This window comes from Colletotrichum paranaense (assembly GCF_030867605.1).
Source record: "Colletotrichum paranaense strain IMI 384185 chromosome Unknown Scaffold_3.1, whole genome shotgun sequence".
NCBI classification, from domain to species: domain Eukaryota; kingdom Fungi; phylum Ascomycota; class Sordariomycetes; order Glomerellales; family Glomerellaceae; genus Colletotrichum; species Colletotrichum paranaense.
Window position 1 is genome coordinate 660714 of NW_026848961.1, and position 17276 is coordinate 677989.

Genomic DNA, 17276 nt, shown 5'->3' on the forward strand with positions numbered 1-17276 from the left:
GTGGTGCAATTTGTCAAGTTAAAGACGGAGGGCAAGCGAATTGGGGGGAAAACTCCAAGAAAAAAAGACCGGCACTGGGCTTCTTCTGGGGTTGCGGAAAACCGGCGTTGGGACGGCGTGGTTCGTCGCTCCAGCCCTGTTCGTTCCATTCCATCCGCTCTGTAGCACTACAATTTTGCCGTCCGCGGATGGAGTGGGCTGTTTTGGGGCGCCACAACCCTTCAAATCGTCCAGTTCCTGTTGCGGCTCTTGTTTTGTTGGCGTTGTATTTCTGGCAGACCGAATCAGGAAGGCCATGGTCCGTAGTTGTATCGGTGTGGTCTCGTATGGTCCAAATCCTAAGAATCCCATCTTCGTTCTCTGGTACGTCGTCGTCGTAATGAACGCCACCGGAAAGCCATCTGACGGTGAGCCGAACGTAGTCTCGCCCACTCAAAGTGTATATACCGGCACAATTAGCTTCGGGCTCAGGCAAGGCGGACGCCTACGCCCTTTCAGTCGGGTCTCGCTTCAATTCGATCTTATTTCGTCCGGTCACCATTGTTGTAAGGTGGTGGGAATGCGTGACCTGTTGGCCCGCAATCCGATCCTGAACTATACGGTGAGAACACCAAGAGGCTCTCTACTTCATTCCCGTGGAAGTTTCATCCGTATGCACTCCGGCTGTTCAGCTGTCTTGGCTTCCGCTGGACCCTGTGCTTCTATTTGCTAGAGTAGTATTACCATCTCGAGGTCTATGCGTTCCTCGTTGGCGAGGATTGAAAGCACTGACAAAGAATCGCCCCTGCAGCAGCTGATGATCAATAACAATCTGAGCCATCATATTTGCCCCAAGTAATGGCATGAGAACCACGGCTTGAGCAGTCGACAACAGATTTAGAAGTACTCAAGGACAGTAGGTTGGCCATAGTGTGCCCAAGCCGTCAATTTGTCGCCCTGCCGCCCGTCAAATTGATTGATGTTCTTTAAACTTGGAGGCCGTGAAGGGTGACGGACGGGCTTCTAGCATCCAATTCGGGCTAGTCATCGAGACTAGGGGCCCGCCATCATCAACGGGATGCCATCATAGGTTTCGACCGAGCTCTCCCAGGTCAAGTGTTCGTCGTGAAGCAATTAAACTCACCTTCTTTCGCGTGGACCAGGAAGCCTGAATAGGCATACCAGTTTGGTTTGGATTAAACCACAATGATAATTCCCGAGCCTCGTGGATAGTGTTCAATATGCGTCATGCTAGGCAAGTGACACCTGGGCCTATGGGAGCCGTATAATAGAGGCATCGCGTCACTGATTGATGGTAGAGTTTTTCCGAAACTGCCTCCCTTTGAGCTTCGAATAGAACGCCTTGCAAGGTCCAAGCTGGGATTAATGGAAAATAAAGGCTGGGTTATTAGTGACGTCAGTTCCGGCCGCGGGTGCCAGTGACAGCGGGGGTATATCTGCGATGGTGCGATGACATCGTCTGTCAGCTGAAATTGTTAGAAAGCCTCGGGAGGGCGGACGGGCGAGAGTTGTGAGGAAGTTCAGGTTGGAGGGGAAGAAGGCGGGAAGGTTGTCGAGTCGAAGAAGGGAAGAGGGCATAGGCCAGGTCCCGGCGCTGGTCTTCGTGAGTCTGTTGAAGGTCTGATTGTCTGTCCTCGCCGGCCATGACTCGTCCGGGTCGCAAAGTGAGTTGGGACTTTCCAGATAGGGCGAGATCGAAACAGAGGATTGCGTGTCTATCATGGAAACACTATCCTGACGCGCGATGGATTGACCAAGATCACGACGCTCGCCCTAGATCTGAACGGCGTGTGTTTCGGTGTTTGGACGGTTCGTCGATTTTTCACCACAAGGTTATGGGGGAAACGCGAGGAGCGAAGACGGAAGTGTCAAGCGCCAATAGCCAGGGAGATCCAGACGGGAAACAACGTAGAAACTTCTTAGTCATCGGCCAGGCGCGTCCTCGTGAAGTAAATAGGCTCGACAGGTACGAAAGGCTTGTTCTAGCCAGGTCAATCGAAGGTTTGGTGAACCTTAGTTGGTAGCTGCAACCTGCAGGACTTCTGTCCGTCAATGAAAGGCCCGGCATAGGTAAGTACCTTACATGGAGAGAGGAAGTTGTGGGCCAGGAATCTGAACAAGTTCCCGTTGAGGCCAGCCAGCTGGGGCCAGCCGAGAGCAGCTCCAGCCTCATGATTCGACCTAAGTCACGTGCGATAGCCCGATCGCATGGAATCGAGGCTGAACATCGCCTCAGCCACACCCGTCTTGCAAGCGGAAATTGTTTAGCGTGCACCTGCCCTACCCGCACACAAGCGACATTTTCAGCAAAACGACTGAATTTCACTTCCCCCCGCCGGCCCCGACAATTTCATCGTCACGACACTCCGGCAAGCGAAATCGACAAACAGCCGCCAAGATGGGTAAGTCTTTATTGGAATGAATTGTTATGCTATTTGGGCGTTGTTGCCAGCAGCCGGATTCGATTTAAGAAAGAGAAGGATTGCCGACCTCGCCGACCGTTGCGTTGCCGCCGATTTGCGATCGACAAAAACAATTGGGAACGGGGGGAATGATGCACGAATATCGACACGAACACAAAACGACATCCGACACCACGACAGCGTTCGACGGAGAGGATGTAGGCTTGAAAGGGATCGATCCGGCTGCGGCAATGGCACATGAATTTCGCGAGATGGACTTGCGGTCCTGACGATGGATGTTGGAGGCTGACTCTGGGCGCAGTGAACATTCCCAAGACGCGTATGACCTACTGCAAGGGCAAGGAGTGCCGCAAGCACACCCAGCACAAGGTCACCCAGTACAAGGCCGGCAAGGTATGTCTAACGACACGCGCGCGACGACCGACTCCTAGTGACGTACTCACGATACACGATCCGGACGGTTCACTAAATGATTGTTTGATGTAGGCCTCGCTGTTCGCACAGGGAAAGAGACGTTACGACCGAAAGCAGTCCGGTTATGGTGGTCAGACCAAGCCTGTCTTCCACAAGAAGGCTAAGACCACCAAGAAGGTTGTCCTGCGGTTGGAGTGCATCAAGTGCAAGACCAAGCTCCAGCTCGCCCTGAAGCGCTGCAAGCACTTCGAGTTGGGGTATGATATCATCCCCTATCTAATGGACGCGACCTCTAATCATGTACTGACAACCCTCGTAGTGGTGACAAGAAGACCAAGGGTGCTGCCCTCGTTTTCTAAACGCATTGTGTTTTCGGTCGACCGACTTTTATGGCTCCTTTCACGGCACACGGATCATCATCAGGCTGGAACAATGGCGGCGAAGAGGGTTACCAGTTCTCATTTGAGGAACTCTACATAGGGAACAAATAAAAGCCCTTGCTTGCGAACGGATACCAAAAGCAATTCATCCAGCTTCCCTCCCCTCCTCATCCCTCACCTGCTGTCGCGCGCTTAGAGAGACCACACAACCGAAAAAAAAAAAAGTGACAAGAGAAAATGCGGGATGCGTGGGAACTCGACAAACGGTTTGTCCTGAGGGTGGTGATCACACTCGAGGTGGGATGAACTTGTCCCTGTTGAGACATGCCCAGGCTCCCGAATCTGTGGTCGCTAGAAGATAGATGCCTTTTATGAGGCTCAACCGGTCAATCACATAACTGAGTCACGAAATAACGTTATCATGTTCAACTCCCATCCCATTTATTTGTCCAATGTGAATCAGATCCGCCGCGTCATCTCTGCCATTCCGTCTATCCCTCATCTAGAGCTTGAGTTCGTTTCTGCAACACGCCCAGGCGCCGAGGCGCCCAGCCAGGTTTCCGTCTCAGAAGCCCTCCCCTAGCTTGATCGTCCTCCCGCCTCCGTACCACAGCTGCCCATTACGAGCATCCAACCCCCTTTCCTGCCCAACAACCCACTCTCCAATCCATTCGGCACCCGGACGGTCCCAGACCTCCTTCTCAAGCCACGCGTTGATCTCGTCAATGGCCTCAACCCACTTCTGCCTCGCCTCGGGCGTATCGTGGTCCTTCTCCGTAAGGTACCGACCAAGCGTGATGTGCGCGCTCGGCACCTGGTACCTCGACTCAATCTGCACGCCCGTCGACTGCGCGAGGGTGAAGATGTCGCGGCGAAGGTGGTGGTATGAGTAATCGTCCCCCTGCACGATGGCCTGTTGCTGGGCGGTCGGCGCCGGGCGCCGGCTCAGGGGCGGCTCGCCAGAGGCCGGGAGAAAGGAGACGGCGAAGGCGGAGAGGTCGTAGGAGATCATGGGTCTTACGAGACGGGACCTGTGAGAGTAGGTGTAGTCCGTGATGTAGGGGATCGCCGAGCGCATGTTATCCGTGAGAGTGATGATCTCTTCGGGCGTCTTGGAGTGCGTCACCTCGAGAGTTGTAAGGTGCATTCGGTGTTGGGGCATGAGCCAGATACCTTTTGAAGGTTCCTGTGTTAGTCAAGGGGGTCTCTGATGGCTCTTCATAGTTGCACTGTTTAGGGGTCTCACTCGGTGCCGCTTTCTTAAGCAAAGACTGCAGATAAGCCGAGAGTTGCACAATGTGATCTGGCGGCCGGGCCCAAAAGACCAAGCAGTTACGAGGGTCCTGGAAACCCGGTTCCATCTCCGGGTTTTCCAATCTCAGAAGAAAAGGGTCAATGATGAGCTCCTTGAAGTCGGGAGCAATGAACTTTTGCCTCTGCTGCTCATTTCTCTTCGTTCTGTGGGCTTGGTAGAGAGCCTGGATCTCCGCCTATGTAATTGTCACTCATCAGATTTGGAGGCTTCTTTTGGCAGGCTTGCATTGGATGTTGGACTTTACTGGGTTATCATTGCAAGCTTTAATGAAGGCTTCATATGGATTTTGACCGGGCAGGATCGTGATGCCAGACAAATCTTCCAATTTGTTCTTGGCATCGGTTGAGATGAGTTCAGAGCCCATGGCGAAAGTCTGAGAAGAAAATGTCTTTGTGGAGTGTAGTGTCACTTGAATATTTCCTCAAGTCCCGAGCAGATACTAGACAAAGACACGAGAATATAGGTACTCTGAGGAACGAGGCTTAGACGAGAACCGGAGCGAGAACGGAAAGTGGACGCGAGCGGAATACGTCAAGCGCCAAGGCTGGACTTCGTATTGAGTCCCGGTGAGTCAAACAAGGACTAAAGCTGTTGACGAACCTGGATAGCTTCAGAGTGAGGTCGCCGTCACCGCCAATCAATACGCCCTTCAGCTGCACCTCGGCCGCGAACCAATTACGGACAGGGAGACGGATGGGTGCCGTCGGTCACCGGCGGAGATTGCTTTTAATGACTAAGCTATACACGCTCTGCGCGGGGTCACATGACATGGAATCCTCCCGTGGTGCCATGGCCAATCGGGTATACTGTTGCCCCTGGGGCTGCTCTTGTTTTGACTTCAGGCCTCTGAATTGCAGACGAGTTTACCATGAAGCATGTTATTACCTTCTCACAATCAAGTCGTGATTGCACGTTTGCCTAAATCATAATAATTCATGCCGGGGCAAGTGCTCAATCACTGCTGCAGAACATTGCAGGCCGCAGCTCTAGTGTTTTGGACGCTTTTCCACACGCGCAGTAGTCTAGGAGAATGGTATCGGACCTTCGAAATTCGAAGACTTGGATGACCGAACTCCAAGTGTGTATGTATACACTTCTCTCTGTTCTACTTTTACCTTCCAATTTAGCGACTAGAAGTTACGAAATATGACTCCTGTTCGTTTCTTAGGCATGCCCGGATTACGGACATGCGAGTCGACTTTGGTGCAGAACGAAGTCATCATCACTCGCACGCCTCTTTCCCCCATTTTCTCATCTGTCTCCTTCATTAGATGTATGTCTTGCTGCATGGCTGTTCCCACGAGACATCACTCGTTTCCTTGCTGGATAGACGTGTTATCGTTTCCAGCTAGATAATTCTACAAAGCACTATCGCCGTGTCTAATGTCGTTTCTTGTCTTCCCAGCTATTGTGGAAGAAGTCAGTCTCCCTTCCGTGACTCTTTCCGCATGGCCATTAGTATGGCTACTATGATAAGCAGTCTCAAAGCTGGATATAGCATGAGCCGACATAGGTCAGTTTACTTACGTTTGCAAGTGGCATACAATATGGCTCTATACTCGTAGCTTTCTCTTGCCATCGGCCTGCTGGTCGAAGTGATCCTTTTCGTTTACTCACGCATCGTTACCAACATCTGATGGAATGTACAAATCAAACATCAATGTCGAACCACCCATTTCTACCTTGTTCCTGTCATCTGGTGAGCTCCAAGTCTTGGATTGATGTAGTCCTCTCAAGGAGAAGGTCGGGCATATCATGCAAATATAAGACCTGCCGTTTCGGAAGAGCCTTTCCAAGATGATAATCTCTTGCCCCCTGATGAGACACTTCAGCGAGTGTCTCAGTCTCCCAACCACCCTATGCTAGCTCCTCTTGAGAGAATCCGTCCTCATTAGCTTCAATAGTGCTCAGATGATGATCAATACTTTGCTCTGAAGATGTTGAGTGGCCCCATCCTTAGATGCGCTGACTACCGGAACCAACAAAATCCTGCAGACATGTATTGAAAACAATATCATCAGTCTTAGTTCTGGTCACCGCACTTTCAACAACGAGAATATTCATTCTGTGTAGAGAGTAGCCTCTTAACTTCTTCTTCTTTTTCTGCCCTTCAACGTTGTCAGGTTGTCAAGCAGAAAGTCTCTGCGAGTAGTTCTCGCCTTGAGAGTACATCACATATCTATGACAGGCCAAAGGTTGTAGAGAAAGACCTGGCTGAAAGGCACCGACTTATTTTCCTTTCAGGGGCACTCGCCTAGACTGCAAAGACTCAAGAGTGTCTTTGCTGAGCAAGGATATCTTGCCAAGGTTAAGCACAGTCTATCTGAACTTGACGTCGATTTTGAATCATTCTCAGTGTCCTGTCTCTCGCCACATCCATTCTGGTGATACTCAGCAAGATATACATAGATAATCAATTGCCCACACCTCTTGAGCAGAAGACTCTTCTTCTTTGAGACAGAGCTCATAGTCCTTTACTCAAAGTTACGCCCTGTCTCTAGAATGTTACGGACAGATGACCAAGGGGCTCCTCTTGAAAGGCCATGGCTTCGTTAGGAAACCATCAAGTGATAGCTCTCGCCATAAAGAGCCATCAAGACGGGGAGCTCCCGCCTTGTCACGCAAGTTCCTCTCATCACGAGAAGAGACCAACTCTCAATGCCCTTTTGCGGGGCCTCTCACACAATGTTCCCATCTCCCTCCTCAGGGGCACCCGCCTTGTAAGACGTCCTCAGGGGATAGCTCTCGCCCCGAATAGCTTCAAACGTCGAGGGCACCCGCCTTCTTGAGTCTAACCCTCTTCTCCGCTCTGAAGGCGGGAGCACATGACTTTTCGTGGGACCTCCCACAAAGATTCTTCCATCCACCTTGAGCCTGGAAAACCCCCCCAAACTTTTCCACTTTCCATTTACCTCTCTTCTTCCCTCTTCTTAACACTCTCATCACTCTTACTGAGCTTCATCGCTTTGCCAGCTTCTGCCACACACCAAACCAGACCAAGTTCTTCTTCCTTTTGTTTCATCATCAACATCATCAGAAGCCCTCAGAGATCATCAAACTCTGCTGATTTTGGGGGTGTTTTGGCTGTATCTCGTCGTTGGTACATACCTCACTTGACCGCTCTACCCAGACTTCCCCTTTTTTCTTTGACCACCTCGAAAAAACCTCCTGTGGCAGACGTCTCTGTTGTCAGCTCATTGCTCTTTCGCAAGTATGGATTTCCCCTTTGGCCAAGATGAGCAGGGAAATCCTCTCCCGGATCCCGATCCCGCGAATATTCTTGGCGCCAATCCCGACGAAGGATGGCCTAAGGATGAACATCCACAACACGGGAACCGCCAGGTTGTCGGTGGTTTTCTCGAAGATCTCCCTGACCTCGATGATCTTGACGCTCACCTTAGGTACCCTAGCTCATTTGCTTTCACAGGCGCGGAGCAGAGTATCGACTTCCACACGAGTTTCGAGGGGATTTTGCCTCCCCTCGCTTCTCCAAACGGTTCGGCCGACCAGGGCTTGGGCCCGACAGTCCTCCCAGAAACTGAACAGGCCAAGAATAACAGCAATGACCTCGCCTATGGGCCCGGCAATGGCCACGCCGCCATGGAGCAATTTTACACTGATGACGAGGGCCGGTTATGGTTTCTTAACAGCCAAGACTACGACAGTAATGGCCAACTCATCGCGACTTACAGGTACATCGACGATAATGGGGATCAGTGGACGCGCCAACAGATTGTACCCCTGATACCATCTGAGCAGACCTTCGGCCAGGATAACGATCGCCATGACGACCCTATGGTTCAACAAAATCAGGACTTGATGCACAGTCAAGGCTTCAACCAAGGCTCTCCATCCTATGTTCCAGTCGGACCTCCAGTCGAAGATTACTATGGTGGCCAACATGGTGGCTCCACCTCGCAGGGACTATATGATAGCCTTGCCCCCAAGGCTTCTCGCTTGACTGCTGAGTCTCCGTCGGGTTCTGCATATCGGTCGGTGTATTCGCCTCGCGTGGGTTCTCATACTCACGTGATTTCGGGTCGCGCAGCTTCTGCACCTGGACTCAATTTTACAACCCATTCACCTTCTGGATCTCAGTCCACTTCAGCGAATTCAGAACCCGGAGCAGATTCCACACCTCAGCCTACCATGGATCAAGCAGTGCCTGTTCTGGTCATGGATGAGCGATCTGTGAACCGCCCGCGCGACGCCTTTCCAATCATCTTCGACAAGGCATTGAAGCTCGGTCTGAAAAAGCTCCTCGATGCCGGCGGCGTGTCGTTCAGGATTGCGACCATGTGCTCCGGCACGGATGGTCCCATCCTGGCTCTACGCGAGTTCGTTGAAGCGGCCACCGCCTGCGGCTATCCGGGACTCCTTCAGTACAATCATGTCTTCAGCGTTGAGATCGAACCGTTCAAGCAAGCCTTCATTCGTCGCAATGCAGCTCCTTCAGGCCCGATCTTTCGCAATGTCGTCGACGTTGGCATGCCCGGAGCTACTCAGGCGTAAGTTCTTCAGCCCTCACCAGCGTTCTCTCATGTACTGACAGTAATGTAGTATGACGGCTTCCGGAGCCATGGCCGATATCCCTCTTGGAATCGACATTCTCATTGCTGGAAGCTCTTGCGTCGACTTTTCGAGCCTAAACTACGCCAAGAACGATAAGAAGAAGAAGTCTGGTCTCAACAAGCTTTTCGAGCGATTCAAGGGCAGGGGCATCTCAGCCATTCAACAGGACGACCCGATGGCCAGTCAAGTTGTCGATGGCCTTCAACAAATCTTCGAGAGCATCAAAGATGAGAAGGGAGAGTCAACCAAAACTTTCCTGTCCATTCTCATGTACACCAACGCACATCGGCCCAAAATCGTCATCTTGGAGAACGTTACAAGAGCTCCGTGGGACCAATTCAGGGACTTCTGGCTGCCAAGCATCGGATACGTGGCGGGGTATGTCCAGGTCGACTCCAAGAACTTCTTGGTCCCTCAAACGAGGCAGAGGAAATATCTGCTCGGAGTGGATGCTCGCTACTATGGAAACAAGGCCAAGGAGATCGTCAACACATGGGTCAAACTCATGGATATCACGCAATGGTTCAAGAATCCGCCTGACCTCCAGAAGTTCTTGCTTCCCCCGTCTGATCCGCGTGTGCTTCAGACTCGATTCCAGTTGGAACGAACGCTGCTCTCGAAGCCGAAGAGGGACGTCGAGGCTGTTCATTGTGCTGCCGATCATAGGTCGGCACGTCGAAAGGAAGAGCTCGGCACGTCGAACCCGTATACTCGGATGGATGACAGAGGCAACGTTCAGCCCCGCGAGGACACCTGGCAGGGCGTCATCTCAGTCTATACTTGGCGAATGCAGGATCTCCTCGACATCGAGTACCTGAGAGCACAGAAGAAGGGGTACGACTTCACCCACAAAATGTTCATTCTTGACGTCGGACAGAACGTGGATCGACAGAGCGGAAGGCTGGGGGTAATTCCCTGTGTTCTTCCCTCAGCTGATCTCTTCATCTCGTACGACGGCCGTCCTCTCCTCGGACTCGAGTGTCTGGCTGTGCAGGGCATTCCCGTTGACCGCATCTCGCTTTCGGTCGAGGGGGAAAACCAGCTCAAGGACCTTGCCGGAAACGCCATGACGACCACCGTGGCCGGTGCAGCTATCCTCTGTGCACTCATTGCCGAGTCCAGGTTCAAGACGAAGGCAAGCAACAGGCACTTGCAGGGCCTCGCTCAAGCCACCCCGCTGCTGCCTAGCAGCGTCGTTCATCAGACCTCGACTGACGAGGCCGGACCTTCCAATTTGTTGGATTCTTTCCTTACCCTAGACCCCTCCTCTCTTGGACGCAAAACCCACACATCTTCCAGCAGAAAAGGAAAAGAAATCGATCGATCATTTTCTGCCTCGCAAACTACTCCCAACAAGATGGCTTGGCAGGAGATCGTCTCCTCCGGCTGGGACGGCAATAGATCAGTCGAGTTTTTCTGCACTCTCTGTCTCAATGGATGCCGGAAATGTCGCTGCGACGCCTTCCGCAAGCATCAACATACCGGTGTTTATCTGCGATGCAAGGACTGCAATGAGACGCGCTGCCAAAGCTGTGCTGGAAATCCGGATCACAACTTTGATAGGGCTAACCCCATCGACGACGAGGTGTCAATCGGCAGAAGTTTGGCTCAAGAGCTTGCGATTGCTGCTTTGCCAGCTCATCTCTACATCGATTGGGCAGGTACCGATACCGCTCACAGTGTCGATATTCTCCACGAACTCGACAAGCAGATCTTCAGCGATCACCTCGAGGCTTTACATCGCGCAATCCAGACGTGCGCAGGCGGAGTTCATTACTACCAGACGGACCTCAAGTTCAGAGACGACCTGACTGTGACTTACGAATCCGAAAAGTCAATCATCGTCGTTGTCATCACCGGAAAGGACGTTACGTGGAGCATGCATCTGAGACCCGTCTATATCGAATTCGGGCGCCCATCGTTTCGGAACGATACCTCAGCCAGCGAAGTGGCAATTCAATTGACTGCTCTAGGTTACGACCTTCGCCAGCCTCTCTTAAAAGCAGTACTCACCGACCATGACGCGGATTTCACTCCTATGGCAGACAGCTAGAAGCTGTTTGTCCAATGCAAAATCAACGTGGATCTGGTTCAAGAACGCGCCAACGATGGGAGGATGAACGGTTTCACCCAGAAGCTTATTGAAGTCAACGGCCTTGCACCCTATTTAGTGAACGAAATCACGAATGTCATCAACGGGGACTACCACTTTACAGATAAGTGCGCAACCCCATTGGGGCTCCTCTTCACCAAGCACGATCCTCTCAGCCCCGTCTACATGATGCTCCAGACGAATTGCAACGGAGCTGCCGAAACCGACCGATGGGTCTTGACGAAGAACCCTAGAAAGCTTGAGCCGGATCAAGTGCGAGATATCATCTGCGTTTTCCCCAAAGGGTTCAAGCACCAAGAAGGACAGCCTCCGGGCTCTATACTGTCGGCCGTGTTGCCTGGCGTGTACACGTCTCTGCCGTCAGCCCTGGGTATCACCGTCCACGAGCGTGATCCAGCCCTACATGTTGGTCTCAAAGATTTGCAGGAGCAGGCTATCATGAACATCGACTGTCAATCTTCGATCCCGTCCATCATGATCAAAATGGACAAGACCGACATGCACTTTCCAGTCAAGTCGCTCCTCACCCAGTTGACTCCCCCTTCTGGTACAAACAGCATGGCAGCTTCGTCCGATATCTGGTTCACGATTGCCCAGAACGATATCAAGGATGCATTGGCACTGGCGTCTTCTGCCATCAACAAGTTGCCGGCCTCAGTATGTGCTGGACTTCTTACAGTTAGCGACATCGTGCTGGATTCTGGTGATGCGTGCTACAAATGCTCGCCGACCGCTCCAAAGGCTCTTCATCACTGGGATGCGGATGGCAGCGTTGTACGAATCGAGAACGAGGCAGTGGCGACTCAAGCGGAGCAGGCTATGTTGCGACGACCAGCTCCTCTCGAGATCCAGGCCCGACTGGAGCTGAGTGAAGCTGACGAATACAATGTGCTGAGCATGAGAATTCTGCTAAACCCAGCGTCGCTGGCGCACCGGGCGCATGGTTACTTCCCGGTCGACAAGGACATCATGTCGCCCATGGTTCGCTCAACTCGCGGAAGTGGCAATTTCCGTGTGGAAACGAGCTATCACGAGCCCAGCCTGAAGGGATTGCCCCCCTTCAAGGACAGCATGGTCGCCGTTCAGGCAGATCCCTATCCTCCTCAGGGCGTCTTCCGGACGCCCCGGTTTCTGCAGAATGGAATGATGCTTCGACAAGATCAAGTCGAGGCTTGTCAGTGGATGCTGCACCGCGAACAAGACGAACCGTTCACTGAAAGGGAATTCGAGGAGCGTGTTCTTCCATCTGTGAACGTGCGCTTAAGTGCTGTTGCCGAGCTTGAGAATTATGCCCGAGGAGGTGTCCTTGCACACGACATCGGCTACGGCAAGACTATAGTTACACTTGGTCTTGTTGATCATACAACGACTCCATCGCATGCAGAGTTTTCTATTCTAGAGCGTTCCAAGTGGTTGGGAACCACGGCGTTCATTCACATCAAGGCCACTTTGGTCATCGTGCCACCCCATATTGTGTCGCAATGGGCCAAAGAAGCTAAGAGATTTGTTCGTCAGCTCAGAGTCCTGGTGCTCACCAAAACGACTGATATCTCACGGGAGAGCATGGAAGCAGCAGACATCATCATTGTCAGCAGCACTCTGATGTCTTCCGAGAAAAACATTGACAAGCTCGCTGCAATCGCCCAAATGCCATCGATCCGTCAGAAGAGATCGAACCGAGACTCCCAGGACTGGCATTACGAAGTGGTTGAAACCATCAAGCATGCCGCCTATGACCACAGCAACCCTGACAACCCGAACAATGCTCATGTCGAGGCGAGAATCCAAGGCCGCCGCACCATCAGCAATGATTGGGTCCGCAAAGCCGCAGCCGACATAGTGGGAGCTAGCGATCGGAAGACGCAGCAAACCGCCAAGGCGACACCCAAAAAGAAGAAGGGCAAGGCAGCAAAGCCCAAGACGGCCGTCACCATTGATGTGAAGGAGGCCTTCCAGAACGGCGAGGTACTTGAAATGTACACTTACCGCCGCGTGGTCTTTGATGAGTTCTCGTATGAGAACACATCCGTTGCAACCTTCTTCCAGAACGCTGTCGCGTCCTCGAAATGGATCCTCTCAGGTACACCGCCTACCATCAACCTCGGTCAGATCTGCGAGACTGGAGCGTTGCTCAATGTTCATGTTGCGCGACCGACGCCATCAATGCCGGGATTCTTCCCCAATGCCACGACTGGGCCCAAGGTATCCGAACTGACTGACGCCGAAACATTCCGCAGCTACACAGAGCCCTTGTCCGCCCAGCTCGCGGCCGATCGCCATGATCAGGGACAGCAATTCCTTCTTCACTACTTGCGGAAGAACAAGATGGAGGTTCCAGGAGTGGAAATAACCGAGGCCGCCTGCTTCACTCCCATGAACACTCAAGAAGCCTTGGTATACAATCTTGTACAACAGGTTCTTCATGATGCAAAGTGGGACGTCGATGGCATGCCCTGTGGTCTTGATACTTTCCTTCGCACCATCTTGAACGAAGAAGTGACCCAGAGGGCCGGTTCAAAGGCCAAGGCTACCGGAAAATCTATCTGGTCGGATGCAGTCGACGCGTTAGTTCTCTTGTCTTCGTTGTCCGTTTCTTCCGGCCGAAAGGGATTCGAGGGCATGGGGTGGACAGAACCCAACGCGAAGCTGACTCTGGAGCGTCTCGGCAACAAAGCGTCTGCTGCAGCTGGTGATCACCTTGCCCGTTGCACCCGGATTCTGGTATCTCTCTTCGACAAAATGATGTACCTGGCGAATATGGTCTGCAACGATGCTGATACAGGCAGTGGAAAAGCTAAAAAAGATGCCTACTTTGGTCATATGGAGGAGATTTTCGATTTCATGAGGAACACCAACGGCGACTCTGATGATAGTGCGTTCATCAACTATCTCCATGATGCGATCGTCTACCGAAACTCGATCCGCCCAGATTACATTCCTACTCGAGAGAACTATTGGGACTGCAACTTATGGTCCGAGTGGATGGGTGGCCCTGGAACTTACAATTCTGCCCATTGGTGGCTTCTCGACTCGGATCACGACTTGTCCGATGGTGAGTTGGACAGCTTGCAGAACCGGTGGGTCGGCTCTGGTGGTGACCAGAGCGATGACCGAGAGGCTCTCATCGACCTCATTCGCCAAGAGCAGGACAGCCAGGATAAACGCGAGGAGATGGCTTTGGCTATTGGACTGAAGGACACCGGCGACATGACGGCTCAGCTTCAAAAGCATTTCGATGGAAAAGCCACCAAAGACAACTATGAATTCGGCATTCAGATTCCAGCTCACCGACCACAGAAGGGCAAGACGATTAAACCCCGTGGACAGGCCATTGACGAGACTTTGAACAGTTTCATCTTGGTTGTGCAAAGCGTCCAGGCTGGCATCAAGCTCACGACGGAGGCATGGCGGCGCTGCATGTTTCTGATGAAGTTGAACCATGTTCTTCATGAAAGCCATAGCCCGCTGTCCACCACCTGCAACGTCTGTGATCGCGTTACTGCCGATTCTGACATGTTCCATTCTATTGCATGCGGTCACTCGCTTTGCAAGTACTGCTTTGGTGCTTTCACTGAGGCTGGTGGTCAAATGTGCCCCATGCAAAGCTGCAAGGCATTCAGTCGTGGATCATTTGTTCCTAGCGAGATATTTGCCACGCCCGCCAACCTGCAGCACGATCTTTCGGCCGTTCCCAGTGCCAAGGTATCCGACATGGAGAACGTCATGTTCAACAATGTCCTTGATGACGAGAAGGTCCTGATCTTTGCTGCGTACGCGGGCATCAAGAAAGAGGTCTACGACCACCTCATTCGCAGCGACAACGGCTTTAGCGTTTACATGACCGACGGAGGCGATGAGGACTCGAATCAGATTGAGGCATTCAAAGCGCACCATGGAAAGGCCGTTCTGATCCAGAGTCTCATGTCTTCGGAGTCCGCTGGCACAAATTTGACCGAGGCGAACCATCTCATGTTTGCTGGAGTTCTGTATACAGACTCGGACAGCTACGACATGTACATGAGACAGGCCAAGGGACGTCTCATTCGATATGGACAGAAGCGTCCCGTCTTCATCTATCACTTCATCACCCCGGCTACGCTTGAATTTGATATCTTCAACAAGCGTCATGGTAACCGCATCCGCCACTTCGGTGAGGAAGGACGCATTGCTATCCCGGTCACTGAGGACGGAGAGAAGGACCCGAGATTCCCTCTGTATTTCCGTCCATACTTGGAGACCGCATCGATTGAGAAGCTTCTGCGCTCCGTGGAATTCGAGGAGTACGAGAAGTGAATGGCAACCCAGGATGGCGGCGCATCGAGTGCAAGAGTCTGATGAAAATGTCTCATTCACTTTGCCAAAGTTTCGGCAAGGGCGATGACTTCCGAGTTCGCTCAGTTCGGGAGGTTTGGGAGAGGGAGACCTGGAATGAGAGGTTTGGAATGAGAGGTTTGGAATGAGAGGTTTGGAATGAGAGGTTTGGAATGGGGGGTTTGGTACGGGAGGTCTGGAGAGGGAAGTTTGGCAACTTGTTTTCGGAGGGGATTCTTAATGCTGTTTGAGTACATCACGTTTGGACCGGCCGAAGGTGGGAGGCGGATATCGAACGATGGGAACGAATCTGGTTTGTTTGCAGGGCTCGAGTTTGACAAGGTAGCACAGAAAATATCTAAAGATCATTTGATCACCAAAACGACGTTCCACGTAATTCTCAATCGCCTATCGAGGGCGTGATGGAGAGAGCCAAGCAGCAATAGTTGCCCGGCATGGCTTGGCGACTGTGTAAAGTTTCATACCCTCGTGACCTTCCGCCTCTACGGGAAATCGTGGCCAATTTGATAGCATTTCTAGCTGGTTTAACCGCCCCTTTGCCCAGTCACAGAGGCGCCGCCTTGCACTCTTTCAACATGCCGAGGCAGACTCGGGCTAGGTTCCCTTCCCTTGCTGAACAGACATCGTACACACAAGCGCCATCATCAAGTGTTCCCCATCGCCATTGACTTGCCGCCCTCCCGCGGCAAAAAGCATATCTCAGCCATCCGCTCCGCTCACAACTTCGCAACAACAGGCATCCTCTCAGGAACCTGCACCACGATACCCGCGTCCTCGCCCGCGCCCGCAAACTCTACCTCCTGACAATCTTCCACGCCCACGCCGCTCGCAAACTGCGTCACGACAAAGTCAATTGCCGTGCCCTGCGGTCCCAGCGCAACCATGGGCGCATGCCACGTTCCCGCACCGTAGGTCACGGCCTGGCCCGGGGACGCCACAAAGGCCTTGAGGCCCTTGATGTCCGGGAGACCCCGGCCTTTGCCGCCGGTGGCCGGCGCCGGGAGGGAATCCGTCTGCGCGCTGGGGGTCGGGAGGGTAGGTGCCACGATGACGAGGTACGCCGCGCCGCTCACGGACGAAGAAGCAGAAAAGGGGACAAACGTCTGTGTCGTGAAAGGGTGTCGTTCCAGCACGCTCACTCTGAAGCGGCCGCCCCTGCTGGGACCGGCGTAGGTATACGGCAGCAGCGTCGAGATGGGCGGTTGCGCCAGGGGAGCGGCGGGCTCGAGCTGCCGTGCGGCGCAGGAGAAGATGCTCACGATGGGGCGGCCGGCGCGGGAGGGAGCTTGCGGGTAGAGGTTCAGAGGGGAGGAGACGTTTTGGTACTTTATGGCTGTGCCTTGGTTTGCGGAGACGGCGCTGAAGGAGGCGGATACGGTGGCGGGGAGGGAGGCGGCGGGGCGGACTTCCGGGTGAGGGTTCTCAATCACGTCGCCGAAGGGGGCGAAGGCGGCGCGAGTGAGGGGTTCCGCGGGGATTTGGAGGGTTAGGGGGGTTGTGAGCGTAGTTGGCGGCATTATGGTGGTTCTTGGAGTGTGTTTGATGTCACACACGGTGTGAGTTGGGTTCGTTTCTTGGTTTGATTGCTTGCTTTGGTTTGTCTGAAGTGGCGGGTGAATTAGGGTGTAGTATGGCTTGATAAGTGGCGTATGAAGGAAGGGCGGGACGGATTGAGTTGAGTTGAGTGAGTTGAGGTCAGAGTAAGCTCGATGACTTTCATGAGCTTG

General features: G+C 52.9%; 5 protein-coding genes across 5 annotated transcripts; 3 read left to right on the top strand and 2 right to left on the bottom strand.

The window, feature by feature from the left end:
* Window positions 1–295: 295 nt before the first annotated feature.
* CPAR01_03759 (uncharacterized protein) lies at window positions 296–712 on the top strand (the record flags this gene model as incomplete). The annotated part of the gene is made up of 1 exon (XM_060488045.1): window positions 296–712. One exon carries the CDS (start codon window positions 296–298, stop codon window positions 710–712), a length of 417 nt encoding a protein of 138 aa, XP_060352251.1.
* A 1686-nt stretch (window positions 713–2398) lies between these two features.
* Window positions 2399–3196, top strand: CPAR01_03760 (60S ribosomal protein L44; the record flags this gene model as incomplete). Its single annotated transcript, XM_060488046.1, has 4 exons — window positions 2399–2402; window positions 2725–2816; window positions 2910–3094; window positions 3157–3196. 4 exons carry the CDS (start codon window positions 2399–2401, stop codon window positions 3194–3196), a joined length of 321 nt encoding a protein of 106 aa, XP_060352252.1.
* A 586-nt stretch (window positions 3197–3782) lies between these two features.
* Window positions 3783–4896, bottom strand: CPAR01_03761 (uncharacterized protein; the record flags this gene model as incomplete). The annotated part of the gene is made up of 3 exons (XM_060488047.1): window positions 3783–4390; window positions 4464–4707; window positions 4777–4896. The coding sequence occupies 3 exons, from the start codon at window positions 4894–4896 to the stop codon at window positions 3783–3785; spliced, it is 972 nt and encodes a 323-aa protein (XP_060352253.1).
* A 2849-nt stretch (window positions 4897–7745) lies between these two features.
* On the top strand, window positions 7746–15510 carry CPAR01_03762 (SNF2 super family protein; the record flags this gene model as incomplete). The annotated part of the gene is made up of 3 exons (XM_060488048.1): window positions 7746–9040; window positions 9093–11109; window positions 11158–15510. The coding sequence occupies 3 exons, from the start codon at window positions 7746–7748 to the stop codon at window positions 15508–15510; spliced, it is 7665 nt and encodes a 2554-aa protein (XP_060352254.1).
* A 755-nt stretch (window positions 15511–16265) lies between these two features.
* CPAR01_03763 (ureidoglycolate hydrolase) lies at window positions 16266–17066 on the bottom strand (the record flags this gene model as incomplete). The annotated part of the gene is made up of 1 exon (XM_060488049.1): window positions 16266–17066. The coding sequence occupies one exon, from the start codon at window positions 17064–17066 to the stop codon at window positions 16266–16268; it is 801 nt and encodes a 266-aa protein (XP_060352255.1).
* Between the last annotated feature and the right edge of the window lie 210 nt (window positions 17067–17276).